This window comes from Oreochromis aureus, linkage group 8 (genome assembly GCF_013358895.1).
Source record: "Oreochromis aureus strain Israel breed Guangdong linkage group 8, ZZ_aureus, whole genome shotgun sequence".
Lineage (NCBI taxonomy): Eukaryota > Metazoa > Chordata > Actinopteri > Cichliformes > Cichlidae > Oreochromis > Oreochromis aureus.
In genome coordinates this window covers 9,214,383-9,241,542 of record NC_052949.1, presented here as the reverse complement: position 1 = coordinate 9,241,542, position 27,160 = coordinate 9,214,383, and the positions used below count along the sequence as shown (strand labels likewise).

Sequence of the window (27,160 nt, the reverse complement as noted above, 5' to 3'; positions counted from 1 at the left end):
TTGTTAATTAACAGTAGCTAATAGATTTCTGTGTCTACTGTATTCTTTATGGATGCAGTTAGTCTCTAATAAATTGTGTGTAGATATGGTCACTTATGGCTATAAAAATATAAAAACAAATAGATAAACTTCTATCTATCACTGAATCTGTCCTCACCTCCATCATCATTTGGAGTATTGCTGCCATGGCTAAGGACAATAGATTCCACTCTTTATTTTTGTACCACTGTTTGCACCATGATATCAAGACAAATTCCTTGTTTGTGTGAAAAACTTTGGCAATAAATGTAATTTTGAGGTTCTGCCATATTAATGTGGGCAACCAATGTTATTGGCAGCCAGAGCAGCTGACGTCTTACTGCCTCATGAACGCACATGTATTATTAAATGTATTTAGTGGTTTAATAATCTACAGTAACACAATATTGTACTAAATTCAATAATCCAATTACAGTTGTTACTTCCATTACAAAGGTTCTTAAGTTATCTGCATGATGGGGGGATAGAAAAAAAAAACATGGCCTTTTCCTTGATTTACACTTGTACCACAATCAGCTGAGTTTGATTCATGTGCAGGAGGAGGAAAATGGTAGAGTGGTATACACCTTTTGAGGTGTATAGCTACACTATGGAGAATACCTTTATTTTAAAGACACAGAATTACCACACTGTAACTGTTCAGACATATTTTTCATTTAATTCCCACCACCAGCACCAAGTAAACAGTGGAAGGAGGGGTTTGTAATAAGACTGGCCCTCATGAAATGTCATGCATTCCCCTCCAATACTTTCCAATCATATGAAGCAGCATCACTATCATCTACAAGGGAATTTTACACCTCACACATATGCAATGCTTATTGATGGTTTCAGTTCACGAAAAACAGTCTCTGCATCACCACTGAGTCCGTAATCCTCAGATATAGTATAACCACATCCATCCTACACTCCTATTCCTACAAAGCACTTCAGCTGAGTCAAGTGCACCCTTTAAATCACATAGAGGTGGAAGAGGAAGAGGTTTCTTTATTACCAGTTCCAGAGGGAGAACTGTGGTGTTGCCTGTAAAAGAAATCTATACACCCACATATCTCTCTCGGTCTCTATCTCTCTTTTGCTCTCTCTCACACACACACACCACCTACCATTTGTCGCTGCAGTGCTCTCCAGTCTTCCCACTGAATAAAAATCAAGGATGACAGGGTAAGGGTTCAACCTCCAGCTTTCTGGTGGTCCAGAAATAGTGACAATAATCAGCTCCTGCCAATGTCCACCCTCCTAGTGAGAGTACTTTAACTTTTAACTTAAAACACACCCACTGGGAGGAGTCTTGTGACCTAGGGGTGGAGCAATACAAAAAGGAAAGGGCAAAACAACCACACACTCATGTGCTTATATGTGTGTGTGTGTGTGTGTGTGTGTGTGTGTGTGTGTGTGTGTGTGTGTGTGTGCCCCCCAAATTGGACTTACGCGGGTATGTGTGTGTGTGTGTGTGTGTGTGTGTGTGTGGAGGGGGGGGGTTAATTATCAGGTGACTTTTTTTCATTATGTCCCAATACATAGCACTTTACTGTGCAAATGGGCTACACATAACTGTATGAACACAAATCAGTGTAAATGCATGTGACTGTATCATTTGGATGCCTGATGACAAGCCGGGTTCTGATGTTTTTAATGAGAAAAAAAAATGAAAGCATGGAAATTGCTTCATTGTTTTCATGTCATGAATTTAATCTCAGACAGAGCATGTGTGATATGATTTCAGAAGAAATGGAAATGGAGCAAAGACAGTCAGAAGAGACCTATTATGATCCAACCTATTAAGAACCACACTCATTATATTGCAGAAGTAATCACTGAAATGAGTGTTTTTTGGTCAGGCTATTTTTTGATGGTTTTCATAATGATATTAACTTTGCCAAATATTTTGTGTGTTTCTTTTGCTTATAAAACAAAGGATGTTAATGGTGTCAAGAACACATACAACCATTTACCACAATATATATATTCGGTTATTTTTACATTCCTGTTTACATGTAGGACGTGATAGTTAGAGTATCTCTTCATTAACATGTCAGTCACTAATAACAGTGTCAACCATTTTGGCTTCAGTCAGTCTATTGTTGTTTACACTGTAAGTATACCTGGAAATGTCATTGTCCATGTTCTACCTACTTCACTGTAAATGCAAAACCTAATTGCATACCTTAACATCCATTCAGCATGGTTGCACTACTCACAACTCTGAATGTACGAATGTGTACTGTTCCTATTAGGGTCAGACTACACTGTCACATAATAATTCTTTCTTTTAACATAAATGTATTTGTTTTGCTTTTTTTCTAGTGCAAGGAAAACACAATTTTCATGCTTGATTTTTTTAAAGCACTGATTGCTTAATGGATAAAAATGGATGCTGACATTGGAACAGCAGTACATAATGAACTTGAATATTTTCAGTGTCTGATCACTGATTACTGATAAAGCAAAATAAGATCACAGTTATTAACTTTCTCATTTTTCCAAATGGGATCTAACTGCGTCTCCTGATCAAGCACTGAAATATGTTTTTCTTCTCCTCACATTCATATTTTGTTGCTTTGATTGATAAATATCAGAACATCTGAAAGCTTTTTAACTCACATCCTGTTTCTACCAAAGATGATAAAGAAATGTGTGGCTGTCTAGATACAATTCAGTTTTGTATATTCCGGTGACATAGGATCTGTTGTTTGCAAGTCTGATACAGTTTTACAACATTTACACAACCTGGACATGAATTGTGGATTCACATCCCTTTTTTGCCTGGATGCTCTAAAATGCTCTAAAATCATCTCTAGATTCTCATAAAGCACGCCAATTCCACAAACAAGACCAGTACAATGAACATTAGTGATATTTTAACTGTAGAAACATCTATTTAAAGAGACATGCAGAAGGAAATAGACAATACATTTAGAAAAAATGTTTTGTTTTCTTAATTCAATCATCCATAATACCAACACATTTTCAATTGTTTTCTATTAATGTTTTTAATTAAAAGCCATGTAATGAGTCTGATTCAATTACTTTTAATGATTAAATATTGATACTGTTAAAAAAAAAAATACAATAAATAACCAGATTAATGATAGGAAGGTAAACGTTTGAGCTGGAAAATAGGATATCATGAGTTTGGTTGAATGCAGGAAAAATATTAATTCTATGGCTTTTTTTTAAACAAAAGCTTAAACAAATTAGTGTTATGTCAGCTAAAGGAACCACTCTGTTAGGATAGATACAAGCACAATTAGCCTTTACATTTGCCCCACCCTCTGTCGGGCAGGGCTATGACATCAATAGAGGAAAACAGAAAAATCTCTAGACACCACAGGGAGGATGAAAATGCTCTCTGGTCTCTCCAGGCTACAATGATTGCAAGTTTCTTCTTCCTGCTGTTACTTGCGGGTAAGCTGAGATTATTCTAATTAAATGGAGATGACAATTTATACTATTTAATTTATTTTATTTCTGCTGTTTTATATTTTATTTTATTTTAATCAGTAACACTGCTTTACTTGTAATAGATTGTATTTCAGTGCAAGAACAGGATCCTCTATAATTTCCCAGTAAATATATCTTGTTTACTAAATTAAATTCCACTTTTGTGTAATTAATAGATCAGTTTACAGAGATATAAAATAAAAAGAAAGAGAGAAAGAAAGAAAAAACATCTGGTATCTAGTAACTCAGATGGATTTAAACTCGAAGTATATTTAATAAAGTATATTTAATATGAAGATGTACAAAATGTTTTCAGATGGACTGCAGGCAGGCCAGTTTGGAACCTGGACTCTTAAGCTACAAATATGTTGGTATAGATACGTCTTAAATTACCAGGTATTTAAGATTCTTAGAATCTTTTGATGATATTATGTCCTATAGATGATGAGACATTCAAATTCTTCACAATTTTATATTGAGGAATATTATTTTGAATTTGTTCTACTATTTAAAAGACAGTTTTTTGTAGATTATTGATTTTCTGAGAAAATCTGCTTTTCTAATATCTAATCATGCTCACTGACTTCCTGCTATTAACCTAATGGTTTGCAAAATGTTTCTCCAGCTAGTTCTTTTTTGTTCTTGTACTTTTTCAGCCGTTTGTTGCCCCATCCCAGCTTTTTTCAGATGTGTTGCAATCAAACTGAACTGATAATTGTCATGAAACTGTAAAATGACTCAATTTAAACGTTTGATATATTTTCCTGTGATTTTCATCAACATATCTAACATCCATGAGTGTCATAATCCCTGAGTCTTAAATCCGAGGTTTTCAGTTTTGTGGGTTCAAGGTTTGTTTTGGGCTTTGTGAAAGGATTTTATCAAAGTTGCCTGCCTGCCACACAGCTATTCATGACACTGCATTTTTAAATAAAAACTCAAATTAATTCTAACTGCATATTAAAGTAAAGGAAGTCATATTAATACATTTTTTTATTTTTAAAACTTAGTGCACTCATTGTCAGCTGAAAATGCATCCAGTTCAGAGCTGCAGGAAGATCAACAGATGACCAATGAGACCACTATAAGAGGTACATAGCTAAGCAAAGTTTCTCTCTCTCTCTCTCTCTCTCTCTCTCTGAAAGTCTTTAGCCACCTCTCATTTCCAGTCTCTCAAAGTTTTTCTCTCCCCGGGAGTCGTTTTCATTCCAGTGCTTCCACCTAACCATTTTCAGAGGCACGTTTTCTTGTTTTCTTAAGCCTATGACAGAAGATAACACAGTTTGACTGACATAAAATAGCATTTTTGCACCAACAAAGCAATTCTCAAAGAGCTACTAGTCAAAAACCTGGCATATCGCAGCATGCTGCATAGTCTGCTCTTAAAAATTTTAAGAAAACTGTAGAAGTGTAAGACAAAGGTTGAATTGGCAAGTCTAGAAAAACATCCGAACATGAGCACACAAACAGTATCTTAAGTTCATGGCTTTAAGAAACAGAAAAGAATCCAACAAAGATCTGATATAGGGCTAAGAGATGCATCTGGCCCTTCAGTCCCACCTGCCATTCACCAAAGCCTCAACAGAAATGGTCTCATTGGAATGGAGGCTGTCAAGAGGCTCAGGGTGAAAAGGCTGAGGTATGTCAAATTACACAAGAACTGATAATCAGTCGCAACAAGTCTTGACTGAAGAATCCAAAATTTGTACTTTTGGATCGAAACCTTTGTCTATATGTATAGAGGAGCTCAGCAGAGAGGTACCACAGCCAGCTGTGAAACATGATGGAGGTTTTGTTCAATTAAGCCAGTGGGGTTCGGGAGCCAGTCAAAACTATTTGAAGTATGAATGCAGAAAAGTACTGTGAGATCAGGTATACAGGAGCAGCTGATCAGCATCTTTATTTTTTTTTTTTAGCTTGGCAACCACACTGCTAGTGCAGTAAAAGAATAAATGGATACAAAAGCACAGAATGGAAAACTAACAGTCAAGAATAGACCTCGAAAGAAATTAAATAATGTGAAATCATTATGACAGATAATAGAACAAAAGGCCACTAACATCCAAAGAAGAGCTTTGAATGTCCTTAAAGAAGACTGGAAAACTACTACTGAGGACTACTTTAAAAAAATTACAAGAAAGTTTGCCTAAGAGAGCTCAGACTATGTTGGATAATATTGTTCTTTATACGAAGTGTTGAATTTCAAGCTGGTTAGAATTGTATAAATGAAGTTTTTGCTTCATATACAGTAATTACATGTATGCTTGCTAATCTTTCAATGAATCTCTTCACTTTTAATAGCAAAATATGAAGAAAATAAAGATGACTGAAGGCTTTTCCACAGTACTGTACATGCCAACAAGTGATATCGTCTGTTGTTGTTGTTTGTTTTTTGTTTTCTTGACACAGTTATCCAGACCTGATCCAATAAATTGAAAATCAGAAATGAAAGCACAGAAGCTGCTTTATTTTTTTCATATCATAAAATCAATCTCAAGAATGTCTTTTTATGTGTCATTTTAGATAATGAAGTGGAAGTGGAGAAACTCTGCAATTTTCAGGCTATTGTACAGCACCTAGATCTAAATAAAGACAGTATTAAATACACTATGAGCCGGCCCATTATAAACAACACTCATCATACAGATGTTGTGCTTGACATGAAACTCTACGCTATCCTGGATATGGTAAGTTGTTCAAGCTACTTGTGTATGTTTGTGTGTTTTAGTTTGAATAAATGATAATGGATATTTTTGTTACCAAATAATTTGTTTGTTTCTTTCGATAATAAAATAATGTCAAAAGCCTGCTCAATTGGTGCATCTTTGTCTGCTTCATTTGCATAATTTCAGTTTTCCATTTCATTTATTCTCTCGGTTTGGCAGTCTTAATTATCGAGATCCATAAGCTTCATTTATGAATTCTTATACATCACAGGCCTGTCTTTTTTGTGGCCTTCTATGCTTCTGTTAGTTGGCTAAGACCATTTAAGACTTCCCAGATGTTGGGTTTTTCTTGTCTATTTGAGGCTGCATATTGTTGATCTTACCCAGGTCTTTCTAGGATTACTGTGGCACAAGTCAGGCTCAACCACTTGAGCTTGAACACTGCTTGATTTCTTTGTTCACAGAGAGAAATTGACCAGACCTTAATTTCTTACATTTGGGTTTATTTGGTGAGTTTTCTCTTACAAGTACATCAATTTTCACAGTATTGTTGAAATTGAAATTGCTTGAAATTACGTGTTTTCATCTTTTGTCTTTTTCTCCTTGTTTGTATCTCTTTCCTCTTATGACTAGTCATGGAAAAACGAGTACACTAAGTGGGAACCAGATCAATTCTGTGGAATTAAACAAATAACAATTCCTACAGAATATTTGTGGATGCCAGATATAACTATTGAAGAGATGTAAGTTTAACATATATGCACATAAACTCACACATTCAATTCAATTCAGTTCAATTTTATTTATATAGCGCCAAATCACAACAAAAGTCGCCTCGAGGCGTTTTATACATACAGAGAAAAACCCAACAATCATATGACCCCCTATGAGCAAGCACTTTGGCGACAGTGGGAAGGAAAAACTCCCTTTTAACAGGAGGAAACCTCCGGCAGAACCAGGCTCAGGGAGGGGCGGGGCCATCTGCTGCGACCGGTTGGGGTGAAAGAAGGAAAACAGGATGAAAGACATGCTGTGGAAGAGAGACAGAGGTTAATAACAGATATGATTCAATGCAGAGAGGTCTATTAACACATACTGAGTGAGAAAGGTGACTGGAAAGGAAAAACTCAATGCATCATGGGAATCCCCGGCAGCCTATGTCTATTGCAGCATAACTAAGGGAGGATTCAGGGTCACCTGGTCCAGCCCTAACTATATGTTTTAGCAAAAAGGAAAGTTTTAAGCCTAATCTTGAAAGTAGAGATAGTGTCTGTCTCCCGAATCCAAACTGGAAGCTGGTTCCACAGAAGAGGGCCTGAAAACTGAAGGCTCTGCCTCCCATTCTACTTTTAAATACTCTAGGAACAACAAGTAAGCCTGCAGGCGAGGCGAGCGAAGTGCTCTAATAGGGTGATATGATACCACAAGGTCATTAAGATAAGATGGGGCCTGATTATTTAAGACCTTGTATGTGAGAGCAGGATTTTGAATTCAATTCTGGATTTAACAGGAAGCCAATGAAGGAAGCCAAAACAGGAGAAATATGCTCTCTCTTTCTAGTCCCTGTCAGTACTCTTGCTGCAGCATTTTGGATTAACTGAAGGCTTTTCAGCGAGTTTTTAGGACATCCTGATAATAAAGAATTACAGTAGTCCAGCCTGGAAGTAATAAATGCATGAACTAGTTTTTCAGTGTCACTCTGAGACAGGATATTTCTAATTTTAGAGATGTTGCGCAAATGGAAGAAAGCAGTCTTACATATTTGTTTAATATGTGAATTGAAGGACATGTCCTGGTCAAAAATGACTCCAAGGTTCCTCACAGTGTTACTGGAGGCCAAGGTAATGCCATCCAGAGTAATAATCTGCTTAGATACCATATTTCTAAGATTTTCAGGGCCGAGTACAATAACCTCAGTTTTATCTGAATTAAGAAGCAGAAAGTTAGTGGCCATCCAAGTCTTTATGTCTTTAAGACATTCCTGCAGTTTAACTAATTGGTGTGTGTTACCTGGCTTCATGGATAGATAGAGCTGCGTGTCATCTGCATAGCAGTGAAAATTTATGCTATGTCTTCTAATGATGCTGCCTAGGGGAAGCATGTATAATGTAAATAGAATTGGTCCTAGCACTGAACCCTGTGGAACTCCATAATTGACCTTAGTGTCTGAAGAGGACTCTCCATTTACATGTACAAATTGGAGTGTATTAGATAGATATGATACAAACCACTGCAGTGCAGTACCTGTAATACCTACAGCATGTTCTAATCGCTCTAATAGGATATTATGATCAACAGTATCAAACGCAGCACTAAGGTCTAGCAGGACAAGCACAGAGATGAGTCCACTGTCAGAGGCCATAAGAAGATCATTTGTAACCTTCACTAAAGCTGTTTCTGTGCTGTGATGAGCTCTGAAACCTGACTGAAACTCTTCAGATAAGCCATTCCTCTGCAGATGATCTGTTAGCTGTTTGACAACTACTCTTTCAAGGATTTTTGATATGAAAGGAAGGTTGGAGATTGGCCTATAATTAGCTAAGACAGCTGGGTCTAGAGATGGCTTTTTGAGTAAAGGTTTAACTACAGCCACCTTGAAGGCCTGTGGTACATAGCCGATTATTAGAGATAGGTTGATCATATTTAAGATCGAAGAATTAATTAATGGCAGGACTTCTTTGAGCAGTTTTGTAGGAATGGGGTCTAAAAGACACATTGATGGTTTGGAGGAAGTAATTATTGAAGTTAACTCAGAAAGATCAATTGGAGAAAAAGAGTCTAACTTAACATCAATGGTACTAAGAGTAGCTGTAGATAATATTACATCTGTGGGATGATTATTGGTAATTTTTTCTCTAATGATAAAAATTTTATTTGTGAAGAAGTTCATGAAGTCATTACTCAAAAGATTCAAAAGAGCTCTGACTTTTTGTCAGCCTGGCTACAGTGCTGAAGAGAAACCTGGGATTGTTCTTATTTTCTTCAATCAGTGACAAATAGTAAAATGTTCTGGCTTTGCGGAGGGCTTTCTTATAAAGCAGCAAACTATTTCTCCAGGCTAAATGATGATCCTCTAAATTTGTGACACGCCATTTCCTCTCCAGCTTACGAGTTATCTGCTTGAGGCTACGTGTTTGAGAATTATACCACGGAGTCAGGTACTTCGGATTTGAGACCTTAGTTTTCACAGGAGCTACAATATCCAGAGTCATACGTAGTGAGGAGGTAAAATTATACATACATACAGTCACTAGCAATAAGGCATTAAGCTACAGCTAAAAATAAAAAATAAAAACAAAGCTAAACCTTTATAATTCATTATTAGAAACTTATATGCTGCTCTTCAAAATCTTAACATCATTATTTTTTTTATCCTTGAAGATATTGTGTAATTCATTAAATATGTTGCAAAGTGAGCAGCAAGCCCTTCAAGTCCATGTGGTCAAGTTGAGCCCTCCAAGACATTAATAAGGACTATATCTATGCTGACCATCCCATTAAAGAAGAATAGCAACTAAATGCTGTTTTTTTCTCAAAACTGTCCTGGATAATTTTTGAGATGTGCACTGGATAATTGTTTTGACATGGCGCAATCAGCTCAAACCAAGCAGGATTCATGAGGTACATCGTGGCTTTGAAACATGAAATGATAACCTTCCTTTTCCAAGATCCATTTTGTCCAGCACATATCGGTGCACCTGAATATTCAGTTATTTGGATATCCCTTTGTCATTTAGATAATCTTGCAGTGATATTCCTGCACTTGTTCATCCTTGTGTTGCTAAAGTTTTAGTGCTAAAGAATCCTTTGCAAAACCGCCCCAAACCTATGGACAGTTCTAGATTGCTTGCCCATGCTCTATTTCTCTTTACACACCTAAAACAACACATCCAAAAGATATTGTGTTAGATCTGCCTTTTCCTACAGACCAGTGGCTACTTTTTCAGTGATGAAGAGTTACACATTCTGCACAGGGAGGAATGCAAGTTTGAGTAGCTCCTTTAAGTGAAAAAAGAAAGACCATGTCTGAATCAAGGAGGAGGCCTAGGTGTACATCTTTCACCATCTTACAGCCATTTCCCAACTTTCTCTGAATGGTACTCATGGCTTATCCAGTAACTACAGGATAAATCCTTAGTTTTTCTTATACTACGAAAGTGGGTCAGTTCTTAATGGGATACATTGCCATAGCAACAGATGCTGTATTCTCCAGAGCATATTAGTTTCCAGAGCAGAGATGAAACGGTATGATTTGCTCTTGAGGGCAACAAAGGGCAAAACTTCTGTGGTCCATATGTAGGTATTACCAGTTAGACTCTGTGTGGAACAGCCCTAGGGTTCATTATGGGCCCACGCGGGCATGTTTGTGTGGGTCATTCGTATTGATCCTGGTGGTCTGAACTTGATGAGGTGTGGATAAAGGTGTGTCTGAGGACAGTTGGGAGGGGAGACGTCATTGGTTACCAAACTTTGTCATAATTTCTAGTCCATCATTTCCAGCTGAAATTATTAAGTAATTTATCACAAACTCTGGTGTCAGTCGCCACTTGATGTTGCAGTTTTTATCTGGATTGTAACATAAGTAATTAAGACATGGTGGCTTAATACATTAATCCTCCTCAGCTGGAGAGTAAGATTTGAGTAGGACTCTGCCTACTTATTTGTCATAACTGATGCTGCTTTTTGAGTTGCTATTATTTGTGCCATAACTGATTGTAATTTTCTGTCTTACAGGACAGAGAAGGACAAAGCCTCTCCGAGTCCTTATCTCTCCATTGAAAGCGGTGGTTTGGTTGAATACAGAAATGACCAGGTGATCGTAAGCACCTGCAAGCTGCACGTGTACAAATTCCCTTTTGATGTTCAGAGGTGCAACCTCTCCTTCAAGTCTATCATGCACTCTGGTGAGCCCATAGCAAATTCTCTTTATGCGTGCCATTCATGAAGTCATAAACCCAAACCATCAGATACCAAAATATATACTTCTTTCTTGCTGATCTTTTTTTTTTATGTTCCACTTCAGATGAAGAAATAAAGTTACAATTCAACGAGACCAATAATACAGTCACAGAATGGTCTCGAAATGTGATGCAGACACAATACGAGTGGCTGTTTATCAACATGTCAGTTACCACCAAAACTGTCAATGAATTTGACTTCAACCAGCTTATGATTGTTTACACTGTGAGTATTTCTGGGAGCACCTGCACAGGAATGGAAAAAAAAAAAAAAGCGTTAATCAATTTCGTTGCTTTTTCGTTACTTTCCTTTTTGTGACCATAATACATGTCCAATATAGAGTAGGAGTAGGATGATTAACCATCTCACATGCAAATTGACAGATTACCATGAAGAGGAGGTCTGTCCTCTACATCGCCAATTTCTTGCTGCCAGTCTTCTTCTTCTTGGTTCTGGACTTAGCCTCTTTCCTGATATTAGACAGTGGAGGTGAGAAGCTCGGCTTCAAGATCACTGTCCTGCTTGCTGTCACAGTGATGCAGCTTCTTCTCAACGAGATTCTGCCCAGCTCTTCAGACAGTATTCCACTTATAGGTAAAAAAGAGCATATTTGACTTCATGTAGTGAATTAATCAAGCTATCGAGTCATCAAGTGATTTGTCCACTTTCATGCTGGATACCCTCCTCAGCTGTCTATTGCATTGGGGTTTTTGCTCTGATGCTGCTCAGCCTCCTGGAGACAATTTTGGTGATGCATCTGATTGAGAAAGACTCTCCAGCCCAGGATAATGAGACAGATGGAAACCAAAGCCTGGTGGAGTACTGTGAGGAGAAACAGGACATATCCAACTTTCACAGCTGTTTTAGAGGTGTGCTTAATTGTAGCAGTCATTCTCTGTCACCTATCTATGTAATTCTAGCTGTGTTGGATTGATCTTTCTAATTTTTTTTATTCCAGACATGAAGAGATGTAGTCATTGTGCATCTGTTTATGATGTATCTGTGGATGAAAGACCAACTGTGTCTACATCAATCAACAGTCGGCCACCACTGACTATAAAGGTTGGAGTTAAATTGGACTTTTAAGTGTTTTGTGTTTCAAGTGAAATATAAAAACTGATTAAAGAGATCATGTTTGCATGCGAGAGAGATTATCCCAAACCCTAACATGGGTGTTGAAAGCAAACACTTTTACTAAATCAATGTGAAAACAATCAGTGTGTGAAATGTAGCAGCAACTAGTAGACTATATATGGCTCTGTATGTAATCTTATTGATTACATTTCTACAAAACTATTTTTTCAGGGTTGTAGCTGCAACCTGATGAAGATGTTCTTTCCACTGGAAAAAGTCTCAGATGAGCTGTGGGAGACTAGGAAAACCGTGACTCTGCACAGTGCCAACAAGAAGTCCGGCTACTGGACCAATATAGTAAAACATATCAACAGGGTTTTTGTCATTTTTTATTTGACAGCAGTGACTGTGTTTTTGGCAATTATGATTTTATTGTGGAGTAGTGCTGAAGATGAGTAGGCCTAAAGTTAATTTAAAAAAAAAAAAAACAACAACAACAACAACACCCCACCAAACAAAAAAACAACTTTAAATCATTAGCATTAAGATGAACTTTACTTAACTAAAAGGTTCTGTTCATTTATTAAGTCCAAGTCTAAAGTATGCATTTAGGCCCCTTTTCCTACACTTTATAACATTTGTACTTTACTGTGTGATGGACCTCATATTTAAGTCCACTTTGAACTCACATTTATTCACTGTAACTTTAGTTCACATCATATTATATGCATGGCAATATAAAGCAATGCAGTTCATGAGTGTTGTATATCTTTCATTTACATCTGTATCCTGTTGGAATATAAGGCTGTTGGAATAAACATTAAAAAGCTTTTAATTTTTTTATTTTGTATATCTTTGTGTGTTTGTTGCACAACCAACTGACTCTTTGAATTATAAAGTGGACTCCATGTAAAGGTAATGATCGTGGAAGTTTGTTTCCCATTTTCGCTCAGCATTTCTATAACTTCTTCTATGATTATATTGGAATCACAAATATAAGTTGAAGGATTTGCAGATGGGACTAGTCTAGGGTCAAACCTTAGACCAGTTCTTTTTTTATTTATATGTTACATTTGAGCCACCTCCTTAAACATTTTATTAGTATGATTCACCTAACAAACTAAAAAAGGTAACTTACCTCAGTGAATGTTAATTATCATCAAAAAATTGATGTTTAACTTCATTAAACTTTGAATACAGTAAAAATGTCAGTTCGCTAAGGAAGTCAGTCCCTTCAATGCAAAAAAGTCATATAGTTAAGCTCGTCCCGGCTTCCCTTCAGCTGGTCCAAAATAAATTATTCTGGCTGCTAAAAAAAGAACAACCAAAAGCCTGGTTGTTGCATTTCAGTCCATTAATTTTCAAATCAGGACCAGGAGTTTAACCCCTATTCCTATTTCCCTTTATTGATTGAATGACTGACAATAAACTAATTTTTTACCTCTAATTCAGGTCAACAAGTCTTCATTAAAGGGCTTCCAACAGCTTCCAGCAAGTGTGCAGTCAGTTTAGCAGAAAAAAATTGTCAATTTCAAATTCTGAAAGACATATCATTTGCTCATTTGTCATGTAGATTAACTACTCAACACAGCTAAGAGGGGAAAAATGGAGGTACAAACTTCACAAAAATCTTGCTGTGGTTTTTATATGTGTGATTGTGAGTATGTTGGGGTTGGCGTTGCTGTGGCTCAGGATGTAGAGCAGATCACCTACTAGTTGGAAAGTTGGTGATTTGACCCCTGTCTACTCCAGTCTGCATGCCAAACATCCTTGGACAAGATAGAAAGCAGTTACATATGAAAAGCATTTTTTTTAAAAGTGCTTATATGAAAGGGTGAATGAGGGAAGTTGTATAAAAAAGTGCATTAAGCTCTCAGAGTAGAAAAGTGCTAAAGAACCAGTCCATTTGTGTTTGTGTGTTTCAAGGTTAACTTTATTTATACCCATAGGCAAGGTAAATTTGCTTTACAGAAAAATGATAGCATTTGGCATCCCTTCAAAAACACACATACCTAATAAAAAAAAATATAAACCTCACTGTAGCACATGTATAGTAATTTAAACGTTTCGAATCAAAAACAAAAACAGTCCTTATTTAATTCAGTGACAGCAACAGGGACAAAGCTGTTTTTATAACGCTTTGTCCTGCATCTTGGAAATAGAAACCTCCATCCCGAGGAAAGAAGCTGAAATTCACCCCTTAGAGGATGGGAACCATTTTTAAGGATTGATAAAGCCATCCTCTGTACCTGTTTGGAGTACAGGGAGGCTAAACAAGACTGTGGCTCACAAGACATGGCTGTGGTTTGTCATGATAGAAGGTACAACAATGGCTCTGCTGGGTCTCAGTTACCCAGTTGTTTTAGTTTTTTATCTTTAAAATGTAAAAAAAAAAAAGTTTCAGTGTTTGCTACAGGGAGTGCTGTTCACTGACTTTGTAACAGCAAAAGTTGGCAGTTGCTGCTGTTTTGACTGATGGTGGTGATTACTCTCTAAGGATGGATGCGGTAGGCACACAGTTGGTGATTACATTTGCCCTCCCCCTTTTCCAGTATGTGGCAGTGACATTAGCAGAACAGGAAGCCTCTCCAGACAGCACATAGAGCATGACAGGGCTCATTGATCTCTCACAGCTATGATGATTGTATCTCTCTTCTTTCTCCTCATCCTCAAAGGTAAGTTTCACTATTTCTGTACAATGCATGCAGCTTATCATTTAATTCAATTAAGAACCACTGTTTGTTTTTGCTTTTGACCAATAAAATCTTTTTCAGTGTAAGACAATGTCTTATGTTACCATCTAGTAGCTACCAGCTGACAGCCGTTAATTAAATGTTTCAATCTGTTGTGTTGTGACCTTCATTCTTTAACACAATTTTAATTGGTTGTTAGGAGGATCAGGACAACATAATGATGAGGTGGTAACATTCAGATACTCAGCTTCACCAAGAAAGTTTTATTATTTTCTTTTTTTCTCCATAGAAACATTTATTTAGTTTGAATAGGAGCTCTCCTGCTTGATCTGCTTGGTATGAAACTGATATAAAACCTACTGTCCAAATAATCTTCCTACTTTTCTCAAATAATTAAAAACACAAAAATTGTGAAAAAATTAAAACTAATTAAAAACAACCAGGCCATGATTGAAGAACCCAGGAAACTGAGAAGGAGATCACGAAACATGTTATTTCAGTCTTTATTATCACTAAAAGAAAACAGGAGAATCTGTGACTGGAGATGAGCTGGGACGGTGCAGGCTGGACTGAACACTTGGGCTGGTACAGGGGAACATTAGGAGTTAATCTTTGCAGTAATTGGAAACCAGAAGTGAGACTCGGGGAAGCCAAGCAAGGATTCATCGATGTTGCCAGGTCTCATATTGTATGAAACCTAGCCACAAGTGCTTTTTTTGTGAGCCCTTTTGTGTATACCCCTTGCACATTTAGGCATGTCAGGCCTATCCAGCATTTTTTACTTACCACCAGTTAGCTGACAGCTGAACTGTTCTCTTTACTTGAGTCTCCAGTACATCCAGCTGCACATCCGATGGTACAATTGCAAAACTAAACTTCAGTCTTTGTCTGACGGTTTTGGGTGCCAAGTGAGGTTTAGCAACAGCCTTATAGTCAAACTGTGATTAGTACAGAAGTTTTATAATAGAAATAGTAGATAATAGGAGAGAGGAACTGCTGAGTGGAATAGAGTCTAGCTATTTTACAGCTGAATTGTTTCAGAACCATGCTATGAGCTGAGATCAGATTAACTAACCTTTGATAAATAAAAGTCAGCTCACCACTGCTATATACAAATAGATCCACATAGCACCAAATTTCTACCATTCATCATGTAACTGGTATGCCCACTGGAGGGCAGGCTCATGTTGCTATTCCAGTCTGGATCCAGCTCAGGCACACAAAAACACTGCGGGAACATTAAAAGGGTGATTCTTGAGGTGACTTTTTAACATTTAATAGCCCATACCTCGTGAAGATTATCTGTCGAAATTTAAAATAAATAGTGTTAAAAGATGACATAATATATATTGCAACACAGTAGTTACGTTTTTAAAAAAACAAAACAAAAACAGGTACATTATTTTCTTTCAGGTGGAAATACCTCCACTTTAGAGCTGCAAGATGATGCTCAACTGATGCCCAATGAGACCATGACCAGAGGTAAGTAAAACTGTCCTGTCAGTTTGGCTTGTTGTTATTTCCTGGAAAATGAAACATCAGCACTCTTGTGAGAAAGGAGCCTGACCTAATGCAAAGGTTGAGAGACGGTGACTAGATATAGTCAGGCTCACCTCAGTACACAACTTCGGCTCTGGAAGCAATCTGGAGCTATCTAGATTATGTTTCCAATGTGGAGTTGCCCTTGGTGAGAGGTATGTTTGTTTGCTGCCAGTATGTTGGGGTTTTCCCCAGGGGTTATGGAATAACCAAAGTTAGTCAGAGGACTAACCAAGAAGACTAACTTATTCTATGGACTAACCATAGTTAGTCCATATTTACCTTATGGACTAACTATGGTTTGGCCATAGTTAGTCCACCTATGAATAAGAGGTTACCCTATTAGGACTAATCTATCAGACCAACTTAGTCTATGGACTAAACATGTTTGAGCATAAGGGTGTTCCTAAGTCCACAGGTTGCTGAATGATTTAGTAATAATTTCATCAGTCCAGCAACCACATTTCTTGGACTTGGTTAGAGAGACAAGCTGAGCTGTCAAACAGTCACCACCTGGTCTTAAGTTGGATCAGGTGGGGAAGGATGCAGGAGACTCCTGGCACTCCAAAACTTATTATGAGGGTCACAAGACCTCAAGACTCACAACACTTTGATACCAATCTAACAGAGACATCGTCTGTGAGTGGACAATGTTCACAATTCCATCGCTGAAGCAGCTGTAAAAAGCTCCAGCTGTAAGGTGGTACTAATAGCAGGCAGTTTGGGGGCAGCTCTGACAGTAGCTGTGGGGGGAATATGGTGAAGCCATGAAACAAGACTCTTGTTCAGCCTCATCGCAATTTAATTATTATGCCAGGATTTTGTTGTGTATAGTATTGAGTTGCTGATATTAATTTTAATATTAATAATAAATAGATTATTAAAGAACCCTTTCTGAATGTCTGTATAGATCTTTACATTTCAAATAATGTAATTAGAGAACTGATGAGACACATCCTGCAACCCAAGCCTTTTAGTGACCACAAGAATCAGGATATCGGCTTTCATTTGTGAGTCAGTGCTTTTAATAGATTGATAAAAGGTTTCTGAAGCAGTCAATATCTACCCACAGAGATTACTGTGTTTGTCATGTTTAATACGACGTAAGTTCAGCAGATCTGAAGAGAACATATATCAATTTTAAAGCCTGGATAATCACCAGGACACTGCAGTTCTTATTGAAAAGCATAACTGAGTGTGTTCAAGTTTCCATTTTTTATGCATTTCTCTCATTTCCTCACTAATACAGAATCTAATCTCATTTCAGATAAAAAAGTAGAAATTGATGAACTTTGCATTTTCCTGGCTGTTGCAAACCACCTGAACTTGACTAAAGACAATAATAAGTACACCATGAGCCGGCCCGTTAGACACCACACTCACCCTTTGACAGTAGTGCTTGAAATGAAAATCTATGCCATCTTAGATATGGTAAGTTGTACTTCTTTGGAGTTTTTTTTAATAATTTTTTTTCTTTAATTAACATATTAATTTGACAAATGACATTTATTAAAATAAATGTGGTGTGTGTATTTTCCATGTTCCAGTTAAATGGGCAGCTGGAAAGCTTTTCATACATGTTGTATTGTACTTGAGACCACTGCGGTACAATTAAAAGAAAAGTATTTTCATAAGAAATAACTTATATTGTATTTATGTATATTGTATTTTATTAAGCTTGACTTGTGACTTCTTTGCTGACAGAGGGAAATTGACCAGACTTTAATTTCTTACATTTGGGTTTCTTTGGTCAGTATTCTCTTCTTTTAAAAATACACAATATTTTACTGTAATGTGGAAATTCAAATTATTTATTTGAAAACGTGTCTATTTGCCCTGTCTTTCTGTATTTCTCCTCTTATGTATCTGGTACGTCTTCATGGGTAGAAATGGAAAAATGAGTACATTTGGTGGGACCCATATCAGTTCTGTGGACTTAAATACATAACTGTCCCTACCGGATATTTGTGGATACCAGACATAACAATTGAAGAGATGTAAGTGTAATATATTTGCACATGCACTCACACTGAAAGATCCACATGCAGTAATGAGAGAACATTGATTTATTTTTTAAAATGTCAACAAAGCTAAAACATTATTGATTCACTTGTATAAAACATAAAATAATACACTACTGCTCCAAACTCAAAAAAGCCTATCCATTTATTCATGAAGGTGCATACTGAATCTAGAATATGGACAAGACCAGACTGTATAAAAACTATTATTTGAAATATTAATTTGGTCCAAACTAATAGTTTGTCTCTTGTGTAGATATGCTTAAGCCTGTTCTTTGGCCTACTTGCATGCTGTACGTGCAAACTGACAAAAATAACAACTTTTCAAAATGGTATATGTTACCCTGACACCCCTTTCAGCAATTCATTTAGCCTATAGTTTAAAGTGATTAACTCACAACTCCTTATCCAGATCTAAGTACCAGTCAGTGACACCCTGGTAACCAGAAAAAAATTGTGTATTGTTGTATTGATCTAGTTTGTGTTTGTTGGGTTTTTTATTAGATCTTTAGAATTGCCTCCTGGAGCTTTACATTGTAAACTGCATGTCACACCACAATGTTACTTGTTTTTCATGGTCTGTAATATGGTAAACTACAAGTGATCTCATTTGTCCCATATTTGCTCTCTTACAGGACAGAGAAGGACAAAGCTACTCCGAGTCCCTATCTCAGCATTAGCTCAGATGGCTGGGTTGAATTCAGAAATGACCAGGTTGTGCTAAGCACCTGCAAAATGCATGTTTACAAATTTCCCTTCGATATTCAGAGCTGCAACCTTTCGTTCAAGTCTATCCTGCACACTGGTGAGTCCGTAACATGTTTTGTTGAGGTGAACCCACACCATCAGATACCATATAGGTACAATATAAATTAGATACAACATATTTCTTCATGTTTGAGTTGGTCACAGTTATTTTTATATTCACTTCAGATGAAGATATACAGTTACACTACCAGGAAAACAACACTTTGATCACACGGTTGTCTCGGGAAGTGATGCACACACAGTACGAGTGGCTGTTCATCAACATGATAGTCACCAACAAAACCAACCGCTTGGACGTCAACCAAACTTCTGTTGTTTATACTGTAAGTATTTTTTCAAGCAAAGACACATCAATGGAAACTGTCCTGTTTGCCTATGTTACAGGCCTTCAACTGGGTCTGTTTTACACAGAAAAAGTAACTCAAATATATCTCAATGGTTCCAACTAAAAACCAGTGCATTCGGTATGTAGGCTCTTCTTCATCTGTTTATTAATAAGAATTTTACACCATCCTTTTCTGTTTATTTACACATTCTTCTGTCTTTTCTTTATAGTTTTGTCTTGTAACAAAAACCACAATAACCCAGGTTCACATCTTAACCCTACTTGCTGACCTTATTTTTTTATGCATCACTATACAATTATAATTACCTTATATCTATCACAATTTGTGAGGGCAGATCGTGTGGAGAGAATGAGGTGTGGACCCAATCGCAGACAAACAGAGATGGAGGTGGATTTTTAAAAAAAGCAAGCCTTTATTGTTGGCTGCACAAAACACTGCAAAGCAAAAGGCCACGAGGAGCTGAGATAAACTAAGAAAAACCTAAACTGGAAAAGCTAAACATGAAACATCAAACACAAAACCTGAAATATAGAACTAGAAAAACCTGAAACATGGAAACACGGAGGGAAGAATAGCAGACAAAATGCATTTCAGAGGGAGATACACAGACGATCCAACGAGGAACAAAAGAAAACATACACCATATATACACACAGAGGGTAATGAGGAAATAGGAGAGAGGAAATACACGAACATAGAAATAAGGATGACTAGAAGTAACACAGGGGACACAAGGAAGGCACAGAAACAAAAGCTAAAGACTAGAAATCAACAAAACACTAATGTTCCCAGGACAGCTGAGAGATCTCTTCAGCAAGTCATGAGGCTGCGCCTGGGCCCCCTCCAAGTAGGCTCTACCCAAGAAACCTGACCGAGGAGGCATCAATTAAACACCCTGTTCGGATTCCCAAGTCACCTCAACTTGCTCCATGGAGGAGCAAGTTGTTAGTCAGTCTGTTAGTCTGTCTGTAAGGCTGAGCCTAGTAACCCTTCATATGAACTCCACGTGTACCCAAAATCTTCTTATATTAGTCACCAGAGCTAGTTAACATAAATGAAGATAGGAACAAAGACCAACAAGTAAATCAACAGCTTCCCCACATGAAACTTTAAGATGTGGTTGAATGTAGTCTTCAAGTCCACAAAATATAAACTATCCAGTACAAACGGAGGTGTTTCTTTGTCATTAATAATTGATTAATTATCCCTATATCACTAGATAAATATGGAAAAACTGCTTTTTTTGATGTAATTGAATAATTCAGTTCAGACTGAAAAAAGCCTGCTTCTCCGTAGTTATTTTAAACATTTAGACACTATAGTATATCATTTAATACGCACAATTTTGTTAAATTTCCCCTTCTGGTAATCTTAACATTCACTACTCTTACTCTGGTCATGGTAAAACCCTAATCCACAAAGAGCTAGTTTATACAGGGTAAACATGTTATAGTCAGAAATATATGAGGATAACCAATGTATCTGATTAACCAATTGAACATAATTTCACAGATTACCATGAAGAGGAGGTCTATCCTGTACATTGTGAATTTCATTCTGCCAGTCCTCTTCTTCTTGTGTCTGGACTTGGCATCATTCCTCATCTCAGATACTGGGGGTGAGAAGCTCAGCTTCAAAGTCACTGTCCTGCTGGCCGTCACAGTGATGCAGCTTATCCTCAATGACATTCTGCCCTGTTCTTCAAACAAGGTTCCACTCATAGGTAAAGACATGTATTTAACTGCACATAGTTACAGCAGTTGTACGTTCATGTCACAGTTAATAATAAAGACTTACATATCAGAAGATAGTAAACAGAAAATCATCTGGTCCGGACCAGTTAGTAAAAGTAAGTTAATAGAACCTCAGATGAACAGCAATACATGACATATTTCACTGTCATTATTTATCTACTCAACTAAGAAACTAAGCCAGTAGCTTGTAGTTCCCCCTTTAGCAGCCAGAACTTGAATTGTTTTCTCTCTGACTTTATCAGTCTCTCACATCATTGTGGAGGAATCCTGGCTGACTTGCTTACATCATTGCTTTAGTTCATCAAGGTTTACAGGCATTCATTTATGCATAGTTCTCTTAAGATCTTGCCACAGCATTTCAGTCAGGTTGAGGTTTTTGACTGGAACATTGTAGCACTAATTCTTTTTCAGCCATTCTGTCGTAGAAATGCTTGGGATCATTGACCTGTTATCATTCAGTTTCAGCCAAGATCTGACTGTCAAACAGATAATCTCATATTTGACTCTATAATACTTTGGTATCCAGGAATTCATGGTGGACTCAAAGACTACAAGGTGCCTATGTCCTGTGGCTGCAAAACAAGCCTGAATCATGATCCCCCCACTGTGCTTGACAGTTGACATGAGATGTTTACACTAACATGCTCTGTTTGTTCATTTTCCAAACGTAGTACTGGCCCAAGGACAGTGTTCCAGAAGTCTTGCGGTTTCTTTAGATGCAACAGGCTTTGCGTTGGCAACCATTCTAAGCTTGTTTGGTCTTTTTCTGACTGTACTCTCGTGAAGTCATGCTAACTGAGGCCTGTGACTGAGTCTGAGATGTAATTCTTGGGTGTTTTGCAGTTTCTCTGAGCACTACATTGTCTGACCTCGGGATGAATTGGGACATCCACTCCTGGCAACACTGCCAATTATCTTAAAAGTTTCCACTTGTAAATAACATTTCTTACTCTAGAATGTTGGACTTCAAAAAGTTTTTTTCCCAGACTGATGGGCAGCAGCAATTGCTTCTTGTCTGAAGTTACCCTCAACCAGTCGTGGCAGATGACTGCCCCTCCCTGTTTTCCTCCTGTTACAAAATGAGTTTTTCCTTCCCACTGTCACCAAGTGCTTGCTCATACGCGGTTATCTGATTGTTCCGGTGTCCTCTGTAATACTGTGGAGTCTTTACCTTATTTTGCAACGTAGTGTAAAATGTCATGCATTATTGTTCATCTGACCCATTTATCTACTTATAAGACCTGGTAAGAACCACATTACTTTTTATTATCTCTGTATGTAAAACCTTATTAGTAAAAACCATGTACTTCCTTTTTACAATGACTGTATATCCACATTAATGACACAGCCTGCTCTCCTCAGCTGTCTACTGCATTGGGATATTTGCTCTGATGCTGCTCAGCCTCCTGGAGACAATTTTGGTGATGCATCTGATTGAGAAAGACTCTACAGTTCAAGATAATGAGACAAGTAGAGACCAAAGCACAGATGTGAACTGTGGTGACAAATCCAACCCACACAGAAACTTTAGTGGTGAGTATAATCACAGTAATCATTTCACTTACCTCTGAAATTTCAGGTATATTTTGGATGTATAGTTGCTTTATATGCTTTATATACTCAAAGACAAATTAATAATGGTTCATTGTACAACTAATTCTTTATATAAATTTAAATTGTGTTGCCTTTATCTTTATGTCTAATATGTTTTTCCAGATAGTAACTGTGCATCTGTCTGTGATGCACCTGCTGAAGAAACACAATCTGTGATCAAAGAGGTGAGAATTATATTACACTTTCAAAGAATTTTTTTAATTTGTAATTTTTTAAGTATAAAAAATCTTAACAGACATTGTGTTTGCATGGAAGAGATTATTCTTTAACATTTTTGTATATTTGGAATGATTTCTTTTATTCCAAATGCAGTGTGGAAAAAAATCATCTGCAAAAATGCACTGCTAATGTTAGTTATCTTTCTCCAAAACCACTTTCAGGGGAACAGCAGTAAACTGACGGATGTGTCCTTTGCTGTGGAAAAACTTTCAGATGAAGGGGCAACTGAGAAACCAATGAATCTACTCAGCAGTAACAGGAAGGAAGAAATGAAGTCAGGCTATTGGACCAGAATGGTTAAAATCATTAACAGGGCTTTCTTGATTTTTTATGTCTCAGCAGTCACTCTGTTTTTAGGGGTTATGTTTATAATGTGGAACAGTTCTGAAGACAATGATGGGTAGAAGAAAACCCCTCAAATAAATTCTTAGTTTAAAAACAAAGTTAAACATTTTGAAATCATTATGTACCGTCTGTTTTCACACCTGTAGTTTCCATTCAAACCAAAGAAGACAAAACAGTCATTGATGCAATGTAGGCTGGTGAGAGTTCATACTGGCATGTTACAAAGTAATCCAAAGATGTAAACGTGGAGTCTGATCCACACTGATAATGTAGTTATGTTTAGTTATCTATTATGCATCATCAAATTTAAAATGACCCACTGTATGAAATACTGGCTTTTAAAGCATTATTACAAAAGCTTGGCAGACACAGCACTGTCCTCAGTCTTCTATCGATCTCTTTTTTTATACTTTGTGTATGTATATGTGTATGTATATGCATATTTTTATGTGATAATGGCTTTTCTTGCTGGGTTAAGGTTAATTATATGATTGGAAGAATGATTTAGCCAAATATGGAAAATGAGAATTTAGCCATATACAGTACTTCTTGTGGATGACATTGCCTTGGCTTCAAAGTTACACTGTGAGGAAACCTGACGTTAGTTTTGCTCAGGACATCCTTTAAAGTTTTGCTTTCTGACTCACTGTTTTCTTTCATCTCTGCCATATCAATAAAATCAGAAACATTCTATCTCAGAATGATACTAGTTCAACCTAGTTCATCCATGAATCACTTCTAGACCACACTGTCATAATTCTGTATTATTTGAATGATCATATTTCCCTCTATATCTGTTTACGGGGTTAGGGTTAGGTTAAGGTTAAATCCAGAAATGACACACTCTCCATTGTTATCAAAAGGATAAAACTTTCCGTTTTCAACCACACTATTTCTGGTTACATAACATATATCTTCTGATGTAACTTGGACAGAGTCATCGAGACATCAGACACCCTCAGCCAGCCTGCGATGATGAGGCCCTGGCTTGTGTCCAATTAATCTTCCAGACCAACACTTTGGACAAGCTAGCATCTTGTAAGGCCTTGGAAAGCTTCCAAACCCTGCTCACCCTGATGCCACTTTTCCCATAAACTTGCTGTGCTGCAACCACAATTCAGCCTGGTTGACTGCCTCACATGTCTTCCACTTTTGGTTGGTTCTGACCTCAATGCCTGCTGCAGAGACTTTGTTGTTGCTGGAGTCCCTGTACACCAGGGGTCCCCAATCCCAGTCCACGAGGGCCGGTGTCCCTGCAGGTTTTAGATATCACCCTGGGTCAACACACCTGAATCACATGATTAGTTCATTACCAGGCCTCTGGAGAACTTCAAGACATGTTGAGAAGGTAATTTATCCATTTAAATCAGCTGTGATGGATCAAGGACACATCTAAAACCTGCAGGGACACCGGCCCTCGTGGACTGGGATTGGGGACCCCTGCTGTACAGCATCACTTGCTTGGCAGGGTGACCATTAAATATGGGCAGAAATCTGTGCCATCAGAAACTGAATTTGAATAAGTCAAATTTGAATTTGAATTGCTCAGATTGAATCTGAATTGTAACTTGAATAAATGTTTTTGAAAACTGAATTTGAATTAGTCTAATTTGAAATTGAATTTATGGTTTGAAAATGATCATCACTAAATTGAAATTGAATTTTATATTTTGAAAATGAATTGATTTGCCTTGAAACTGCATTTTATCTTTTAAAAATTCAGCTCTCGAATAATTTCAGTTTCACCATTCAGTTTCAGTTCTACAATTCAATTTCAGTTCCAAAATTCAGTTTTTTGGAACTTACATCCGGTTCCGGTTCAAGCGCAGATTAATAGAACTACGTTTTACTAGCGGACTGAAAGTGTTACTGAAGGGAAGCTACAGCATCTTGAGCTGAATTAAGACTTCAGAAGTCATTCGTCATGTCGAATGACCAGCGGATAAACTCTCAGGTTGGTAATAAATATATTACATGTATAAGAACAAGCGTCATGTTAACAAATGATAGCCGTACAGTAACTTTTATGCTTATTGTAGCTGTTAGCTAAAAACGCTAATTTAGCCTAGTTTGCTCTGGATTTAGCTTTGACAAACAAATATGATCGACTGTTTCTAGTAGAATTCCAAAGTTGTCATCTTGTACCCTCTCAGAGCCCTGTATGCTTGCAGAGACCCCTACAGTAGGGAAACATGCAAAACGGTGTCCAAACCTTTGTATTTTAGCTTTATTTATGTCTTACACAGCATCCCAACTCTTTAGCTAACTTAATAACTTTAGCTAAAGTGAATAGTTAGTCTAATTCATTAGTGCAGCATTACTGGATCACCTCTGTTTGAAGTGATATAACATGATATACAACTATCACTGAAACAGCAAACTTTGTAAATAAACAAACAACACTTCTCATTTTCTAAACGTTTGGCCACAGCTGTAGATTACATTATCAGTGCTTGTTCACTCTTGACAATAATTACATTTCTAAATTTTCTTTGTGCATTTACAGGTAAACAATATCTAATATTTTATCTAAATGACTGCTTTGTCTTTGAAAAGGTGAAGAGCCTGAGGCCGGTGACAGTCCAGTTCTACTCTAAGTACATCCTTACGGTGGCTCACAGGACAAGGCCACATTCCTGTCCTGCCAGAAGAGAAAAGAAACTTCAGAGTCTTCATGCAGTTCAACCACACCTGTCATATTCCATATGACAGGGGTCTCAAACTCCAGTCCTCAAGGGCGGTGTCATGCAATTTTCCATGCCCTCGAGGACTGGAGTTTGAGACCCCGCCGTATGGTGTTCATGCTGTTTTCTACCCCACAGTTACAGCATGTCTGACTGCCTGTTCAGAATATGCAAAAATATATGATGAGTTTAAGCATGTAATGACAAAGGCCTTCCATTATGGTGTTTGTCATCACACGTCACAGACATCTGGATGATCATTTGGAATAAACAAAAAACTAAAAACTTGTTACTTCATCTTTATTATTATTATTGTTCTTATTTTACATTTTTCATTGTTAGGCATTAGGTTTATTTGTAGTAGTCCTTTCCAACTTCTTTCCCTCTTCCATGTTACTGTGTCAGCTTGTCAGCATCTGTTTGGGTTTGGGAGTAGAACAGAAAGTAAGGAAATCCAAAGTGCCATTAAAACCAGGAGAGGTTCTTATATTTCAGAAGAAGGGATTAATTCAAAAGAAATGACCTCAATGCCATATTTTATTTAGGAACCCTAGAGAGCACTTTGCAAAATAACACATTCTTATAATTTCACCCTCAGATGAGCCAAGCTACGACTGTCAGGGAAGATGATGTAGGTACAGAGCATGTGAGAGTGGTTAAGTTAATGTCTCTTGTCTAGATGAAGGCACAAGAGGGATCAATGGCAAGGCGTAGAGATTCAGTATCTTCAGTCTTCAGTGGACACTCCATTTCTGGCACAAAACACCTGTAAAAGATGGTCGATTTAGGAGGTGACCTGACAACTTCAGCCTGTCAAACATAGCAATGGAGCAGTATGTTTTTTAAAAAAAAAAATCTAATTAAGCATGCACTCAGTACCCTAAGAATTATTATGGTAGTTAAACACAGTGATAGTTGTATATTATATTATATCACTTCAAACAGAGGTGATCCAGTAATGCTGCACTAACAAATTAACTATTCACTTTAGCTA

The 27,160-nt window shown here is 37.2% G+C and overlaps 2 protein-coding genes across 2 annotated transcripts; both read left to right on the top strand.

The window, feature by feature from the left end:
* The first annotated feature begins 10,355 nt into the window (after positions 1-10,355).
* On the top strand, positions 10,356-12,641 carry LOC116325978 (5-hydroxytryptamine receptor 3A-like). Its single transcript, XM_039616778.1, has 7 exons — positions 10,356-10,394; positions 10,884-11,053; positions 11,173-11,333; positions 11,492-11,702; positions 11,798-11,977; positions 12,067-12,170; positions 12,414-12,641. The coding sequence occupies exons 1-7, from the start codon at positions 10,387-10,389 to the stop codon at positions 12,639-12,641; spliced, it is 1,062 nt and encodes a 353-aa protein (XP_039472712.1). The 5' UTR covers positions 10,356-10,386.
* A 2,179-nt stretch (positions 12,642-14,820) lies between these two features.
* LOC116325979 (5-hydroxytryptamine receptor 3A-like) lies at positions 14,821-24,576 on the top strand. The gene is made up of 11 exons (XM_039616777.1): positions 14,821-14,857; positions 16,289-16,357; positions 17,682-17,845; positions 18,119-18,163; positions 18,302-18,411; positions 19,071-19,240; positions 19,369-19,526; positions 21,063-21,273; positions 22,667-22,837; positions 23,021-23,082; positions 24,418-24,576. The coding sequence occupies exons 1-11, from the start codon at positions 14,821-14,823 to the stop codon at positions 24,574-24,576; spliced, it is 1,356 nt and encodes a 451-aa protein (XP_039472711.1).
* Positions 24,577-27,160: the final 2,584 nt, after the last annotated feature.

Coding starts and splice junctions, on each gene's coding strand:
- LOC116325978 (XM_039616778.1), top strand. Junction 11,334..11,491: donor AGCTTATGATTGTTTACACT/GTGAGTATTTCT, acceptor GCAAATTGACAG/ATTACCATGAAGAGGAGGTC. Junction 12,171..12,413: donor GGCCACCACTGACTATAAAG/GTTGGAGTTAAA, acceptor CTATTTTTTCAG/GGTTGTAGCTGCAACCTGAT.
- LOC116325979 (XM_039616777.1), top strand. CDS start 14,821: ATGATTGTATCTCTCTTCTTTCTCCTCATCCTCAAAG. Junction 22,838..23,020: donor CCCACACAGAAACTTTAGTG/GTGAGTATAATC, acceptor ATGTTTTTCCAG/ATAGTAACTGTGCATCTGTC. Junction 23,083..24,417: donor CACAATCTGTGATCAAAGAG/GTGAGAATTATA, acceptor TAACTTGGACAG/AGTCATCGAGACATCAGACA.